Source organism: Somniosus microcephalus, chromosome 13 (assembly GCF_052327205.1).
Source record: "Somniosus microcephalus isolate GS21.2 chromosome 13, FLI_Smic_1.0, whole genome shotgun sequence".
NCBI classification, from domain to species: domain Eukaryota; kingdom Metazoa; phylum Chordata; class Chondrichthyes; order Squaliformes; family Somniosidae; genus Somniosus; species Somniosus microcephalus.
The window spans coordinates 49,373,184-49,387,613 of NC_140999.1; the positions used below are offsets into that span (position 1 = coordinate 49,373,184).

The 14,430-nt window shown below is 42.4% G+C and overlaps 1 protein-coding gene across 5 annotated transcripts in view; it reads left to right on the top strand.

The window, feature by feature from the left end:
- Nucleotides 1-14,430, top strand: part of LOC147108315 (endophilin-A2-like) — a 148,387-nt gene that overhangs the window by 85,993 nt on the left and 47,964 nt on the right. For 4 of the 5 annotated variants that reach the window (XM_086004899.1, XM_086004900.1, XM_086004902.1 and 1 more), the window contains one exon: nucleotides 2,061-2,133. In XM_086004899.1, coding sequence (XP_085861025.1) covers nucleotides 2,061-2,133 — 73 coding nt within the window. Of the gene's footprint in view, nucleotides 1-1,844; nucleotides 1,926-2,060; nucleotides 2,134-14,430 lie in introns of all 5 variants that reach the window. The other variant, XM_086004901.1, reaches the window with a different exon arrangement.

Genomic DNA, 14,430 nt, shown 5'->3' on the forward strand with positions numbered 1-14,430 from the left:
ATGACTTTTAACGTGCAACAGCTGCCAAGAAACAAAGCTTTAATATAATGAGAAACTAGTACAGTACTCCATGCTCACATTCACTTAACAGCAACCATTGCACATGACCCTAAACCATTATTTCATGTAAACTTATTTTTCCTATTCTACCCCCATCACTCCTGAGGGAACCGAATTTTGCGGAGGGTTGGTTCTGTGATCACTGCAGCTTTCTAGCAATTTGCCCAAGTGGCCATTCTTCATATCAGCCCAGACATTGTGTCGGTGGGCAATTTCTGGGGCTATCACTATCCTTGCCGATTCCATCCACCTCATTGGCCATTGTCTCGGGTGCAACCAGACTGCTTGCAATCTCTGACTCCTATTCGATAAAGAGCTGAGCTTCTAACCCCATATCCTCTCTGTCACAAAAAACGCCTACTTAACTTCCATTATATTACCTGCCATGCCCTTTACTCAGCCTTTCTGCTGCTGATTATCTCATCCAGGCCTTTGTTACCTCCAGACTCGACTATTCCACTGCTCTCTTGGCAGGCCTCCCATCCTCCACTCTCTGTAAACCTCACTTCATCCAAAACTCTCCTGCTGATATCTTGTACTATTTACCCATCACTCATGTCCTTGGTGACCAACTTTGGCTCCCAGTGCCCCACTGCCTCATTTAAAATTCTTATCCTCATTTTCAAATGCCTTCATGGTCTTGTCCCTTCCTATCTCTCTAACCTTCCCAGTACTATGTGTTCCTCCAACTCGGTCCTCTTCTGCATCCTTACCCTTCTTTCAGTCGTCTAGACTTCATTCTCTGGAATTTCCTCCCTAAACTCCTCCACCTTTCTCCTTTTTAAAACTCTCCTTAAAACCCACCCACTTCTTTGGCCAAGCTTTTGCTCACTCCTTCTAATATCTTTCTTTGCCTCAGTTTCTATTTGTCTCATATGCCTTTGCATCTTGGGACATCTTTCTATGTTAAAAGTGTTATGTTGTTGCTGAAACTAGTCCTGTCCTTGCCTTGCATCCATACTTCTGCACTTTCCAGCAGCAGTCAGAAGATAGTGATTGGGCTGGAAACCAAACTGATTTCCCAAACCCCCTCCCTAACCTCGGGCTACTAAGGCTAATTGTAGCATCTCGGATGCTGCACCAGCTGATATCAAAAAACTGACCACAGAGCAGGAATAGAACTTGAAATCTTCCAGCCTGCATAGCTTATCGCAAAACTACACTTAAACACTCATGCAGATTCATGAATATTAGTAACTCTGTCCTTTCTATTTAATGGCATCTTTTCTCCTTCAATTCAATAGATTTCAACCCCCTTGATCTTTCAAGAACACTCTTGGGTACTTCCCAGCTGTCTGTCCCACAGCAGCACTTGTAGGAGCAGTGGACTAGAGCAGCTGGTGGATGTTATGTGGTTCAAGGGAACCAAATTGCAGATTAAAAGATTGATGGAAATTATCTACTCTCCTATACAGTGGCACCTTCAGACCTATCATTATGTACAATCCTGCCCCAGTTCTGATCCTTTCAAACTCCATTCAAACAGTTCATGGGTGGGGTGGGGCGGGTGGTTTGTTTAAAACACCTAGTGCATAAAAGTCACCACATCAGACTTTAGCCAAATACCACAATACTTGGTATAAAGCGGGGACTTGGTCGTGAGTCATTGAACATAGAGATTGATCCCTCATATGGTGGTACCAGATAACTTTGATGCTGTTCAACCCAGAAATGTGTGGTAACTGGTTGAGATAGAACTTCCAGATTGTCTCATCAATTCTGTATAAAAAATCTTCCTTGTTGTTTGCTACCCTCACAGAAGTAAGAATCACTTTTCTTCATAGCTCTTGTAGGCCACGTGAGGCGTTGGGCAAGTGAGCTCTGTGGGAGGCCTTTTGCACACATGCATGAAGTCAATGCCACAGGTGAACTGTATGATGTGCATGTTCTAGTTTACAGTTCAATGACAGATTATTAGTATAATTCTTTTGTTATGGCTTCTTGATGCTATAATACACAGCGAAATAGTTATTGATAATCATTCTGTTGCTTGGTTTTAGAAAGTGGATATTACCAGCAAAGCTGTGGCCGATGTCCTGACAAAAACCACGGAGTACCTGCAGCCGAATCCAGGTAAAGACTTTCTGAAATGTTGAAATGTAAATGGTTTATAGTCTTGAGTTAACCAGGCACTTTTAGTGTTTCTTTATTCAGTGTTTCCTTATCTGCTTTTCAAAATGGAATTTTTTTTTTTTTTAATGTTTTGGGGCAGGGTGTAACACCAACACTTGGAGCATTGGGAGGGAAGTCGATCCCTCCTCTGCTGACTCCTGGTCTCATCCACATTTGGATTGGTACCGAACAGAGATGATAGAGTGCTTCCCCACAGGGAGAGATTTAATGCCAGAGAGGGGAATGCCTCGGCCACATTTGCAGAAACCTCTCTCTTCCTCCTAAGCTGTAAATACACCATGCTACATTGAAGGGATAATTACTAGTCCTAGCCCCTTTCGGGCCACCCCGGATCAGGCGTATTCCCCAGACGTTCACCTTCAACTAAAGTTAGAGGTAGCCGAATCCTAAAGACGCTTAACTGGGTCTAAAGGTCCAGACTACCTCTCCCTAAAGGAAAGGAATGACCTGAAGATGTTACCGTCCTCCAGATAGCACTTTTAATAAATTTAACTAGACTGTAACCTTCCAGATATTATGAGGGTCCGGAAAACTCCCCCAGAATTCTGCAACTCCTCACCAAAGAGTGTACTCAGATTGAGTTTGCGAGCTTGATACAGAAGTACTATGTGAGACAATTCTAAAAATATATAGATTTATTAAAGAACCGACATGTAATTACAGCTGCTGATTCAATCGCAACTTTAACAGTTCCAAAAACTAATAGCTTACAATTCTTATTCTCAGAGATCCTTATTCTCAAATCTTAACGTCGTTACATTTTTACATTTCTTATTTAGTCTTATTCCATGATATCCACCAAAATCAAATACCTTTTGATATCCGAGACTCAGAGTGTTGTAGGCTTACAGAGCCTCTGAAGCCGAGAATCGCTTTGCCCCTTCCAGCGAATTCTGTCTTCCTATTTGAAAGTCCAATTTTTATACCCTTTTTTCAGTGGTATGTCCTTTGAAGTTTTCTGCTGATGTAAGCTAATTATCCCTAGTCATTTTTCTGTTGACCCCTGCTATTAGTTAGTTCAGCTTGTACCATTCAGACTCGTGTCTCTCCTTTAGGTGTTCAAAACTTATCATAAAAACAATGTGACAGCAGTGGTTCTATTTGATGCCATTCTTACGAAGGTCTTCTGTTAGAATCTTTTTACAACATGTAAATTAAAAACACTTCAACCGGGTACATCATTGTCTTCTTAGCTACCTCAGTTGGTTGTATTACAGACTTCGTGTCTCCTCGGTGTTCCAAGTTTAACACAAAAACAATGTAACGGCTGATGCCTCCCATGTTTCATTTGATGTTATTTTTACAAAGGCACATGTTTCTTTAATTTTATGTGTTTCTTTCCTGAAGTGTTGCTTTATGACACTTTTAACTGGGCATTCCATTGTGTTCCCTCCAAAGCTCAGACTTTCTGGAAGCTCTAACCCTCTGCTTCAATAGGGCTATTGTTTCAGTGTCAACAACTTATCTTATCTCAAAAGCCTGTATGCTGTTTACAGCTCAGTGTCAACAACTTATCTTCTCTCAAAAGCCTGTATGCTGTTTACAGCTTTAGATTATTGAGGCTTTTAGATTTTCAAACCCAGTTTGTCATGTTTAATAAAGTCAGAATTCTGTTCATAGGATGGTGTATTTTTTCTGAATATGGCTATTCCTTCACAACATGCTCTTCCTCCTCCCTGTATTGTCACTGTGTTGAAATCCAGAGTCCTGGCGCTAACCACTACTCTAACTCATCCTACCTCAAAACTGTGGACTTCTCACCTCCCTCAGTCTTGTCTTGATGGCTGCATGCTTTTAACACCCAAACTTGATGCCACCTAATCACTACATTTTGATTACCTTGTCTTCTCTTGTACTCTTTTCATCCTTGGTGCCCTGCACTCTGGACTGTAGCCTTTCACATAATTTATTACTTATTATTGTTCTTCTTGAGTCCCTGTGACGTTTAGAGAGAGGGACCACCAACGGACACCTCATGAACAGTGACTGCAATGTTGTTCAGGGATGTTGAAGTGAATTTAGTCCTTTTTATAACGACTGGACTAGACTAAACTAAATACGGCTGTAAATGCTGACTACACTTTTCTGGCTGCACTCGCTCACAAAAATTGTCTTTTTCACTGCAATTTCTCATGTCTGAGAAAAATATTTGTGGTACAGCCTCAAAAACAATTTTAAAAATGGTCAATACCTATCTGTGCGTTGGAGTTCAAGTAATAGCTTACAGCTGTCAATTGGCTGCATAGATTCTGGAGTCTCTGTAATTGGAACTGAGTAAAATGATGACTGGTAAACAACCCAGTTCCTTCAGATTCCCCGTGCTGTTAATATAATTGTGCACAGGAAAAACGCAGTCTGGACAGTTGAAGTTACATTTTGATTTTTTTTTGGTCTTCTATAATTTGTTTGATGTGCTCCTGGCTGTTAAAATATACAGTTAATAAGGAACCAGTATGAATACCAAGCCACTAGTTGTTTACTACATATATACCAGCCTACAAAACTCAAATACGATAGCAAAATACTGCGGATGCTGGAAATCCGAAATAACAACGGAAAACGCTGGAAAAACTCAACAGGCCAGGGCAGCATCCTTGGAGAGAGAAACAGTTAACGTTTCAGGTCGAAGACCCTTCGTCAGAACTGGGAAAAAAGCAGGTTCCTTTTCCTGCTTTTTTCCAGTACTGACGAAAGGTCATGGACCTGAAACGTTAACTCTGTTTCTCTCTCCAAGGATGCTGCCCTGGCTTGCTGAGCTTTTCCAGCGTTTTCTGTTGTTATTACAAAACTCAAAAGCTGGCAAACAGCGTGAAAAAATCCATCATGCCCCCAAAATATCTGACAACTGAAGAAACACCTTGAATTAAGGCTTATGACTAGGGCCAGTGCTTCGAGGTGACTGAATAAATTAAATTCCTTTTTTTAATTAAATTGGGACCTGGATTTTTATTAGTGTTTTGGAATCCTATTCAGCAATTCAGTTTTGATCTCTGGAAACAAAAACTTAAGTGTCTCTCACGACCTCTGAAAAGCAGCAGTTATAATTCAAGTGCAGTGCGAGGTAACCTTGTTGTGATTTAAGGTCTAGCTATACCCAATATTCCATTACGATAGCAAAATACTGCAGATGCTGGAAATCCGAAATAACAACAGAAAATGCTGGAAAAACTCAGCAGGTCAGGCAACATCCGTGGAGAGAAATTTGAGTTGACGTTTTGGGTCGAAACACCCGAAACGTCAACTCAAATTTCTCTCCACGGATGTTGCCTGACCTGAGTTTTTCCAGCATTTTCTGTTGTTATTTCCAATATTCCATTGTTTGAATTAAACTGAAAAAAAATGACTACAGAGAACTGTCATTTTTGCAGTGGTGGATTTAGAAATTTTGGGACAGAAGACAACACATGGTGTAAAATGTATCCCCCTCCCTCCTCAGTTAATTTTGGTATTTTACACTTTGGTTAATTTTCTGACATTTTAGAGTGTACTGTAACTTTTTTGAAGCCAAAAATGTTGAGTGAAGCACCAGCGGAATCCAGCAACAACACTATCATCTGTGAAAAGGAGCACAGTTCAGAATGTCCAGAACAGACTGAGACTATCCTTTTTGATGACTTCCAGCAGACTGTTGATGAAGACATCCAATAAGATGGCTGACAGTGGATAACTCGCCTCACTCCTCTTTTGGCATTGATGGATTGCATGAGTCTCCTAACTTGCCCTGAATGGATCAGGCAGCTAGACTGTTTTATAATCTGGTCGGCCAAATCATCAATGGATTGTCCCAGATAAAATCCAAAATTTGGTTTTGTATTTCTATTGCTTCCCCATGAAGTTCACATGATGCACAAGGTAGACTCTCAGTATAACCACGTTTCCTGAGCCTTAGGACACTCCACAATTTTGTATAAAGCCACAATCTGCCCACACTCTTCCTTTGAGAGCAAAATGCAGCCAATTCCTTTGATTACATTATGAGCCTTCAAAGCATCTGATGTGCATCTCGAAGAACCCCTTAGAAGTCCTTAATAGTGAGATTCCAGGTAGCTTTCAGGCTCACTATAATCCTCCTCCTGTGACTAGAAACTGCAAAGTGCACACTGGGACACCAAGGTTACCTATTCATCAACCTTAGAAGAGTCAGTTCCAAGGTGAGTACAGGAAACTCTCTTTTATCCGGCACTGACGTGGTGCCGGTTTATCAAAAAGTCCGGATTACAGAGAGGTATAGTTAAAAGGTACGAGAGCTCCGTACACAGCAACAAATCCAGGCTTCCCTGTTGCTTAGCAACAGCTGCAGGAACCCTGGCCACACAGACCAAGCGTCCCTGTTGCTTAGCAACAAGTGCAGGAACCCCGATTACACAGCCACAAATCCAGGAACGGCCACTAATATAAAGTAAAACTTACCTGAACCTACTCCTGAATTTTGCCGGTTAACAGAGATTTCCGGTTATTTTAGGTGCCGGTAAATCGAGAGTTTCCTGTAAATGGTTCTTGCCTCTGTTCTCCAAGACCATTACCATTTATTTCTCACCTAGACCAGCAGCTATGTCTAGTTTGAAATTGCCATGCTACAAGCCTATTAATGGAGAAGAAATGGATAGGAGATGTATTAAAGGCCTGTTGCAATTAAAAAAAAAAAAAAAAATTCTACTGAACTGTCTAATTGGCAGTTAAACACTGGGGTCTGCCCTGCCCCTTCGGGTAAGTCAGGCTGGCTGGTCAATCACCAACAGTGCCCTGGAGTACTGCAGACCTGCCTGGTTCAGGTACCCCAGAGGGTTGAACTGATTTTGAACTTAGATTACCACGGAGCCATCTCAATCCAAAAGAGGCCCTGTTTACCCCCCCCCCCCCCACCAAGAAAGAATGTTAAAGGGTCATTGTGCACACGATATAACCTAGGGCTCCAATTCCTACTTCATGATGCAAGACAAAACAAATTCCCCATAGTACCAGGATGTAGATTTGTATCAGAAATATGTTCATTCCACAACAGATAAAGGAATCATAATCACCCCCTCCCCACACAGTTGCTTTTAAGTTCCAGATGTAAGCTTACACATTCTTAACATAATTTATTACATATGGACATTGATATCTGAACATACCTAAATAAATAAGTTCAATATCAACACAGATTCCAGTCTGCACCTTGTGCTTGATGGTATTTGGGAATATTTTATTGCATTTTATAACTTTTTTTGCTCTAGTCAGTGTACTATTCTTGCCTGCATAAAATTACTGTTTTCACCATGCAACGTCCAAACCTGACTCCCAGTCACTCTTCTCGATCATACACCAATATTGTTTGTACAACTTGCATTTACATAGCACCTTCAACATAGAAAAACGTCCAAGGTGTAATCAAGAGGGGAAAAAAGTTCACATTCTTTAGAAATAACTCTCAAAGCTAGAAAATTATTATAACCAGTTTATCTGTAGCAATAACTTCTAACTATCTGCTTAATCCTCCAAACTATAATGCAAGTAATAGCTAAAGACATCTGCCCTTGTTTCTGTGGTCATTATTTATTACTTTAATGACTGCTGGAATCTTTCTCTTAGTGCAGCAGGAATACCATTTCTAAAGTCAGAATTTCTTTGCTAAGTATGCTCTTTTATCTTGTGTGAATAACTATTTTGAACTGGGGAAGAACCTTCCTTCAAAGTGAGGTCAAAAACCTCCCTGGCCACTATCCCTCATTTGAAAATTAAATGTGAGATTGAAGAAAATATGATTGTCTTTCACTCACTTACTGTGGCATAAGCCACTCTGGAACCCAGAACTTTCACCTACAAACATGTGGAGCTCCATGCATATGCACACACAAAAATCTAACCTGGGATGACTCCGCTCCAAGCAGTAAAAAGGCAGGTTTTGGTGAGCAAATGTAGGCATGTGGGTAAGCCTAGTCAAAAGCTGTTTGCTCAGGCAAAATGTGAACAATTGGCTTCTACGCTTTGATGCATAGTAGTACAGTTTACAAGATAGCTACAGCTATTGTTATCAGCTGACTCACTCCTTCTGTAGATGTTGCAATGGTCATAGTACCTCTCAAGTTTCCTCTCTTTTTAAGCTCCAAATGCATCATACTACACCCCATGAGCTGGTCTTTCAGAAGGCCTTCAACAAGGTGCAACATACGAGACTCATGACAAAGATCAGGGCATGTGGAGTCAGGGGCCAGGTAGTAGAATGGATTGAAAGATGGTTACAAAACAAAAGAGGACAGGAGTTAAGCGAAGTTTCTCAGACTTGCGGAAAGTGGGAAGTGATGTTCCGCAGGGATCTGTGCTGGGACCACTATTTTATCAATATACATGAATGATTTGAACTTGTGAATTTAGAGGTGTGTTGAAATTTACAGTTGATACTAAATTGTTTGGGGGGGGGTGGGTATAGCTGATAATGTGAAGGACTGCATTAAAGTACAGGAAGACACGAGCAGACTTGTAGAGTGGGCAGATAAATGCAAATGAAATTCAATAGAGCAAATTGTGAGGTGGTTTATTTTGGTGGGAGGAATAAGGAGGCCACTTATTCCTTGGAATTAAGAAACTAAATGGGGTAGAGGAGCAAAGTGATCTGGAAATAGATACATAAATCACTAAAAGTAGCAATGTAAGTTGATACGGCCATAAAAAGTACACATAAAGTACTGGGGTTCATTTCTAGAGGAATAAAACCAAAAGCAGGGAGGTAATGTTCAATTTATATAGAACCTTGGCGAGAGCACACGTGGAGTAGTGTGCGCGATTCTTGTCTCCATACTACAAAAAGGATGTTGAAGTACTGGAGTAAATACAGAAAAGATTTACAAAGATGTTCCCAGAATTGAGAGGATTCAACTACAGGAAACTCTTTGGTATCCGGAACCGGGATGGTGCCGGTTGATTAAAAATTCCGGATGACGGAGAGGGTTATCTACCGAGGCTATTTTTAACAAACAAAAAAATCAAGAAATGTTCAGTATAATTGGGTACTCACCGACAGAATGTTGTGTTAAAGAGACTACCAGCAGCGCGGGAGAGTCAGACTCCTGTTATTGAGGTGTTCGGACTTCCGACAGCTCCAAGAAGCCGAGTAGTGGCTGTTTGGAGAACTACCCCCACTGACTAACTCGGCCACCGCAGGAGACTTGGACTCGGACTCGGCAACGTTTCCGGTTATTGAGGTGTTGTTTTCGGAGTATGAATTTTGCCGGTTAATAGAGAATTCCGGATATTTAGGTGCCGTTTAAACGAGAGTTTCCTGTATTAGGAAAGATTGAGCAATGTTTCTCTGGAAAAGAGAAGACTCAGAAGAGACCTGATGGAGTACTCCTAAGTAGTATTACGAAGGTTTTATATAGATTCCCACTACATCTTGTCTGTTATATTCCATATCTCTTGCCACAAACCCAGTATTCCATTAGCTTACTTCATGGCCTTATCCACTACTGCTTTTTAATATCTTATGAACCCGAACCCCCAAATCACTCCGCTCTTCCACATCACCCAGCCTTCCCCCATTCAAAATATAATTATTTACCAAAATCTACCACCCCATATTGACATCTATCTGCCACATTTTTGCACATTTCACCATCTTGGCAATATCCTGTTACTACTTCCATTTGGTTATCAGAATAATTTACAAAGCCTCCTATTTTAGCATCATCTGCAAATTTGAACACTACTCCCTATAGCTCTATATCCAAATTATTGATGTACTTCGTGTGGGAACAGGATCACGCACAAATGTAATGCCTGAAACAGATGAATAGCCTGCTGATGCGCACCATCTGGGCGTGCATATGAAGAATATGGAGGTACAAAAGCAAAATACTGTGGATGCCGGAAATCTGAATTGAAAACAGAAAATGCTGGCAATATTCAGCAGGTCAGGCAGCATCTGTGGAGAGAGAAACCGAGTTAACGTTTCAGATCGATGACCCTTTGTCAGAACTGGAAAAGGTTAGAGATACAACAGGTTTTAAGCAAGTACAGAGACGGGGGAGGGGAAGCATAGAAACATAGAAGATAGGAGCAGGAGTAGGCCATTCGGTCCCTCGAGCCTGCTCCGCCATTCAATGAGATCATGGCTGATCATCCAAATTCAGTACCCTGTCCCTGCCTTCTCCCCATATCCCTTGATCTCTTTAGCCTTAAGAAATATATCCAACTCCTTCTTGAATATATTTAATGAACTGGCCTCCACCGCCCTCTGTGGCAGAGAATTCCACAGGTTCACCACTCTCTGGGTGAAGAAATTCCTCCTCATTTCAGTCCTAAATGGCTTACCCCTTATCCTTAGACTATGACCCCTGGTTCTGGACTCCCTGGCCATCGGAAACATTCTTCCTGCATCTAGTCTGTCCAGGCCTGACAGAATTTTATAGGTTTCAATGAGATCCCCTCTCATTCTTCTAAACTCCAGTGAGTATAAGCCCAATCGACACAATCTCTCCTCATACGTCACTCCTGCCATCCCAGGTATCAGCCTGGTGAATCTTCGCTGCACTCCTTCCATGGCAAGAACGTCCTTCCTCAGATAAGACGACCAAAACTGCACACAATACTCAAGGTGCGGTCTCACCAAGGCCCTGTACAATTGCAGCAAGACATCCTTGTTCCTGTACTCAAACCCTCTTGCTACGAAGGCCAACATACCATTTGTCTTCTTAACCGCCTGCTGCACCTGCATGCTTACCTTCAGCGACTGGTGCACAAGAACACCCAGGTCTCTTTGCACTTCCCCTTCTCCCAATCTATTGCCATTCAAATAATAATCTGCCTTCCTGTTTTTGCCACCAAAGTGGATAACCTCACATTTATCCACGTTATAGTGCATTTGCCATGTTTCTGCCCAATCACCCAACCTGTGCAGATCGTACTGGAGTTTCAAGACATCCTCCTCACAGCATACCCTCCCACCCAGCTTTGTGTCGTCTGCGAATTTGGAGATATTACATCCAATTCCCTCGTCCAGATCATTAATATATATTGTGAACAGCTGGGGTCCTAGGACCGATCCTTGCGGTACCCCACTAGTCACTGCCTGCCACTTGGAAAACGACCCGTTTATTCCAACTCTTTGCTTTCTATCCGCCAACCAGTTCTCTATCCAAGTCAATACCTTGCCCCCAATGCCATGTGCCTTAATTTTGCACGCTAATCTCTTATGTGGGACCTTATCGAAAGCCTTCTGAAAGTCCAAATACACCACATCCGCTGGTTCTCCCTTATCTATTTTACCAGTTACATCCTCAAAAAAATTCCAGTAGATTAGTCAAGCACGATTTACCTTTTGTAAATCCATGTTGACTTTGTCCGATCCTGTCACTGCTTTCCAAGTGCTCTGCTATTACATCTTTTATAATGGACTTTAGCATTTTCCCCACTACCGACGATGTCAGGCTTACCGGTCTATAATTCCCCGCTTTTTCTCTACCACCTTTTTTGAATAGTGGGGTAACATTAGCTACCCTCCAATCCATGGGTACTGTTCCAGAGTCTATCAAGTTCTGAAAGATGACCAGCAATGCATCTACTATTTCTAGGGCCACTTCCTTAAGTACCCTAGGATGTAGATTATCAGGCCCAGGGGATTTATCGGCCTTCAGTCCCATCAATTTTCCTAACACCATTTCCCTACAAATACTGATTTCTTTCAGTTCCTCCCTCTCATCAGACCCTATGTTCCCTGGCATCTCTGGGAGGTTATTTGTGTCCTCCTTTGTGAAGACAGAACCAAAATATGTATTTAGTTGGTCTGCCATTTCTTTGTTCCCCATTATAAATTCCCCTGATTCTGACTGCAAGGGACCTACACTTGACTTCACCAATCTTTTTCTCTTCACATATCTATAAAAGCTTTTACAGTCAGTTTTTATGTTCCCTGCAAGCTTACTCTCATTCTATTTCCCCCTTCTTAATTAATCCCTTTGTCCTCCTTTGTTGAATCCTAAACTGCTCCCAATCCTCAGGATTATTGCTTTTTCTGGCCAATTTATATGCCCTCTCCTTGGATCTTATGCTATCCCTAATTTCCCTTGTTAACCACGGTTGAGTCACCTTTTTTGTTTTATTATTATGCCAAACAGGGATGAAAAAATTCTGTAGTTCATCCATTCGGTCTTTGAATGTTTGCCATTGCCTATCCACCGTCAACCCTTTGAGTGACATTCCCCAGTCGATCCTACCCAACTCGCGCCTCAGACCATCGTAGTTTCCTTTATTTAAATTTAGGACCCTAGTCTCTGAGTCAACTACTTCATTCTCCATCTTAATGAAGAATTCGATCATATTATGATCGCTCCGACCCAAGGGGCCTTGTACAACAAGATTGCTAATTAATCCTTTCTCGTTACATAATACCCAGTCTAAGATGGCCTGATCTCTGGTTGGTTCCTCAACATATTGGTCCAGGAAACCATCCCGTAAACACTCCAGGAATTCCTCCTCCACAGTATTGTTACTAATTTGGTTAGCCCAATCTATATGTAGATTAAAGTCACCCATGATCACTGCTGTGCCCTTATTGCACGCTTCTTTAATTTCCCTTTTAATGCCATCCCCAACCTCCGCCTTACTGTTTGGAGGTCTATATACCACTCCCACTAACGTTTTCTGCCCCTTGGTATTTCTCAATTCTACCCATACAGATTCCACATCATCAGAGCTAATATCCTTCCTTACAATTGTGTTAATCCCTTCTTTAACCAGTAATGCTACCCCACCTCCCTTTCCTTTTTGCCTATCTTTCCTGAATATCGAATACCCCTGGATGTTGAGTTCTCAGCTTTGGCCATCCTTGAGCCACGTTTCCGTAATCCCAACCAAATCATATTCGTTTACCTCTATTTGCGCAGCCAATTCATCCACCTTATTACGGATGCTCCTCGCATTAAGACACAAAGCCTTCAGGCTTGTTTTTTTAATGCTCTTGGACCTATTAGAATTATTATTTACTGTGGCCACGTTTGATTTAAACCGTTGATTTCTCTGACTGCCACTTTTGTTTTTCTCCTTCCTATCTTTTGCTTTTATCCTTGTTTCCCTTTCCTCTGTCTCCCTGCTCAGATTCCCAACCCCCTGCCATTTTAGTTTAAACCCTCCCCCAGAGCACTAGCAAACACTCCCCCTAGGACATCGGTTCCAGCCCTGCCCAGGTGCAAACCGTCCGGTTTGAACTGGTCCCACCTCCCCCAGAACCGGTTCCAATGTCCCAGGAACTTGAATCCCTCCCCGTTGCCTCTAGTCACGTATTCATCTGAAATATCCTTCTATTTCTACTCTGACTAGCACGTGGCACTGGTAGCAATCCTGAGATTACTACCTAACTTCCTATATTCCGCTTTTAGGACCTCATCCCGCTTTTTACCTATATTGTTGGTGCCTATATGCACCACGACAACTGGCTGTTCACCCTCCCCTTCCAAGATGTTCTGCAGCCGCTCTGAGATATCCTTGACCCTTGCACCAGGGAGGCAACACACCATCCTGGAGTCTCGTTTGCGGCTGCAGAAACGCCTATCTATTCCCCTTAAAATAGAATCCCCTATTACTATAGCTCTACCCCTCTTTTTCCTCCCGTCCTGTGCAGCAGAGCCACCCCTGGTGCCAGGAAGTTGGCTGCTGCTGCTTTCCTCTGATAAGCCATCCCCCCCCAACAGCACTCAAAGTGGTGCATCTGTTTGAGAGGGGGATGTCCACAGGGGGACCCCTGCACTACCTGCCTGCGCCTAGTACTCTGCCTGTTGGTCACCCGTTCCCTTTCTGCCTGTCCAACCTCTACCTGCGGTGTGTCCAACTCCGTAAATGTGCTATTCACGATGTCTCGAGCATCGTGAACGCTCCAGTATGCATCCAATCGCAGCTCCAGTGCCACAATGCGGTCTGTCAGTAGCTGCAGCTGGATGCACTTCCTGCACACGTATTTGTCAGGGACACAGGAAGTGTCCGAGTTCCCACATATTGCAGGAGGTGCATACCACGGCACCGGGCTGTCCTGCCATGACTTACCCTTTAATTAATTGAATTTAAATTAAATCAATCAATCCCACTTATTACACTACAGTTAAATGGTTTACCAACAGTCCCTGCTACACCAGAGAGACCTTAGTAACTATAAACCACAGAGTTTAAGTTTAAAAAGAGAGAAATACTCACCAACCAATCACCTACCTGCTTTCTGGTGACGTCACACTTCAATTATTTTTTACTTCTCTCCCTCCCTCTGAGCTCGGA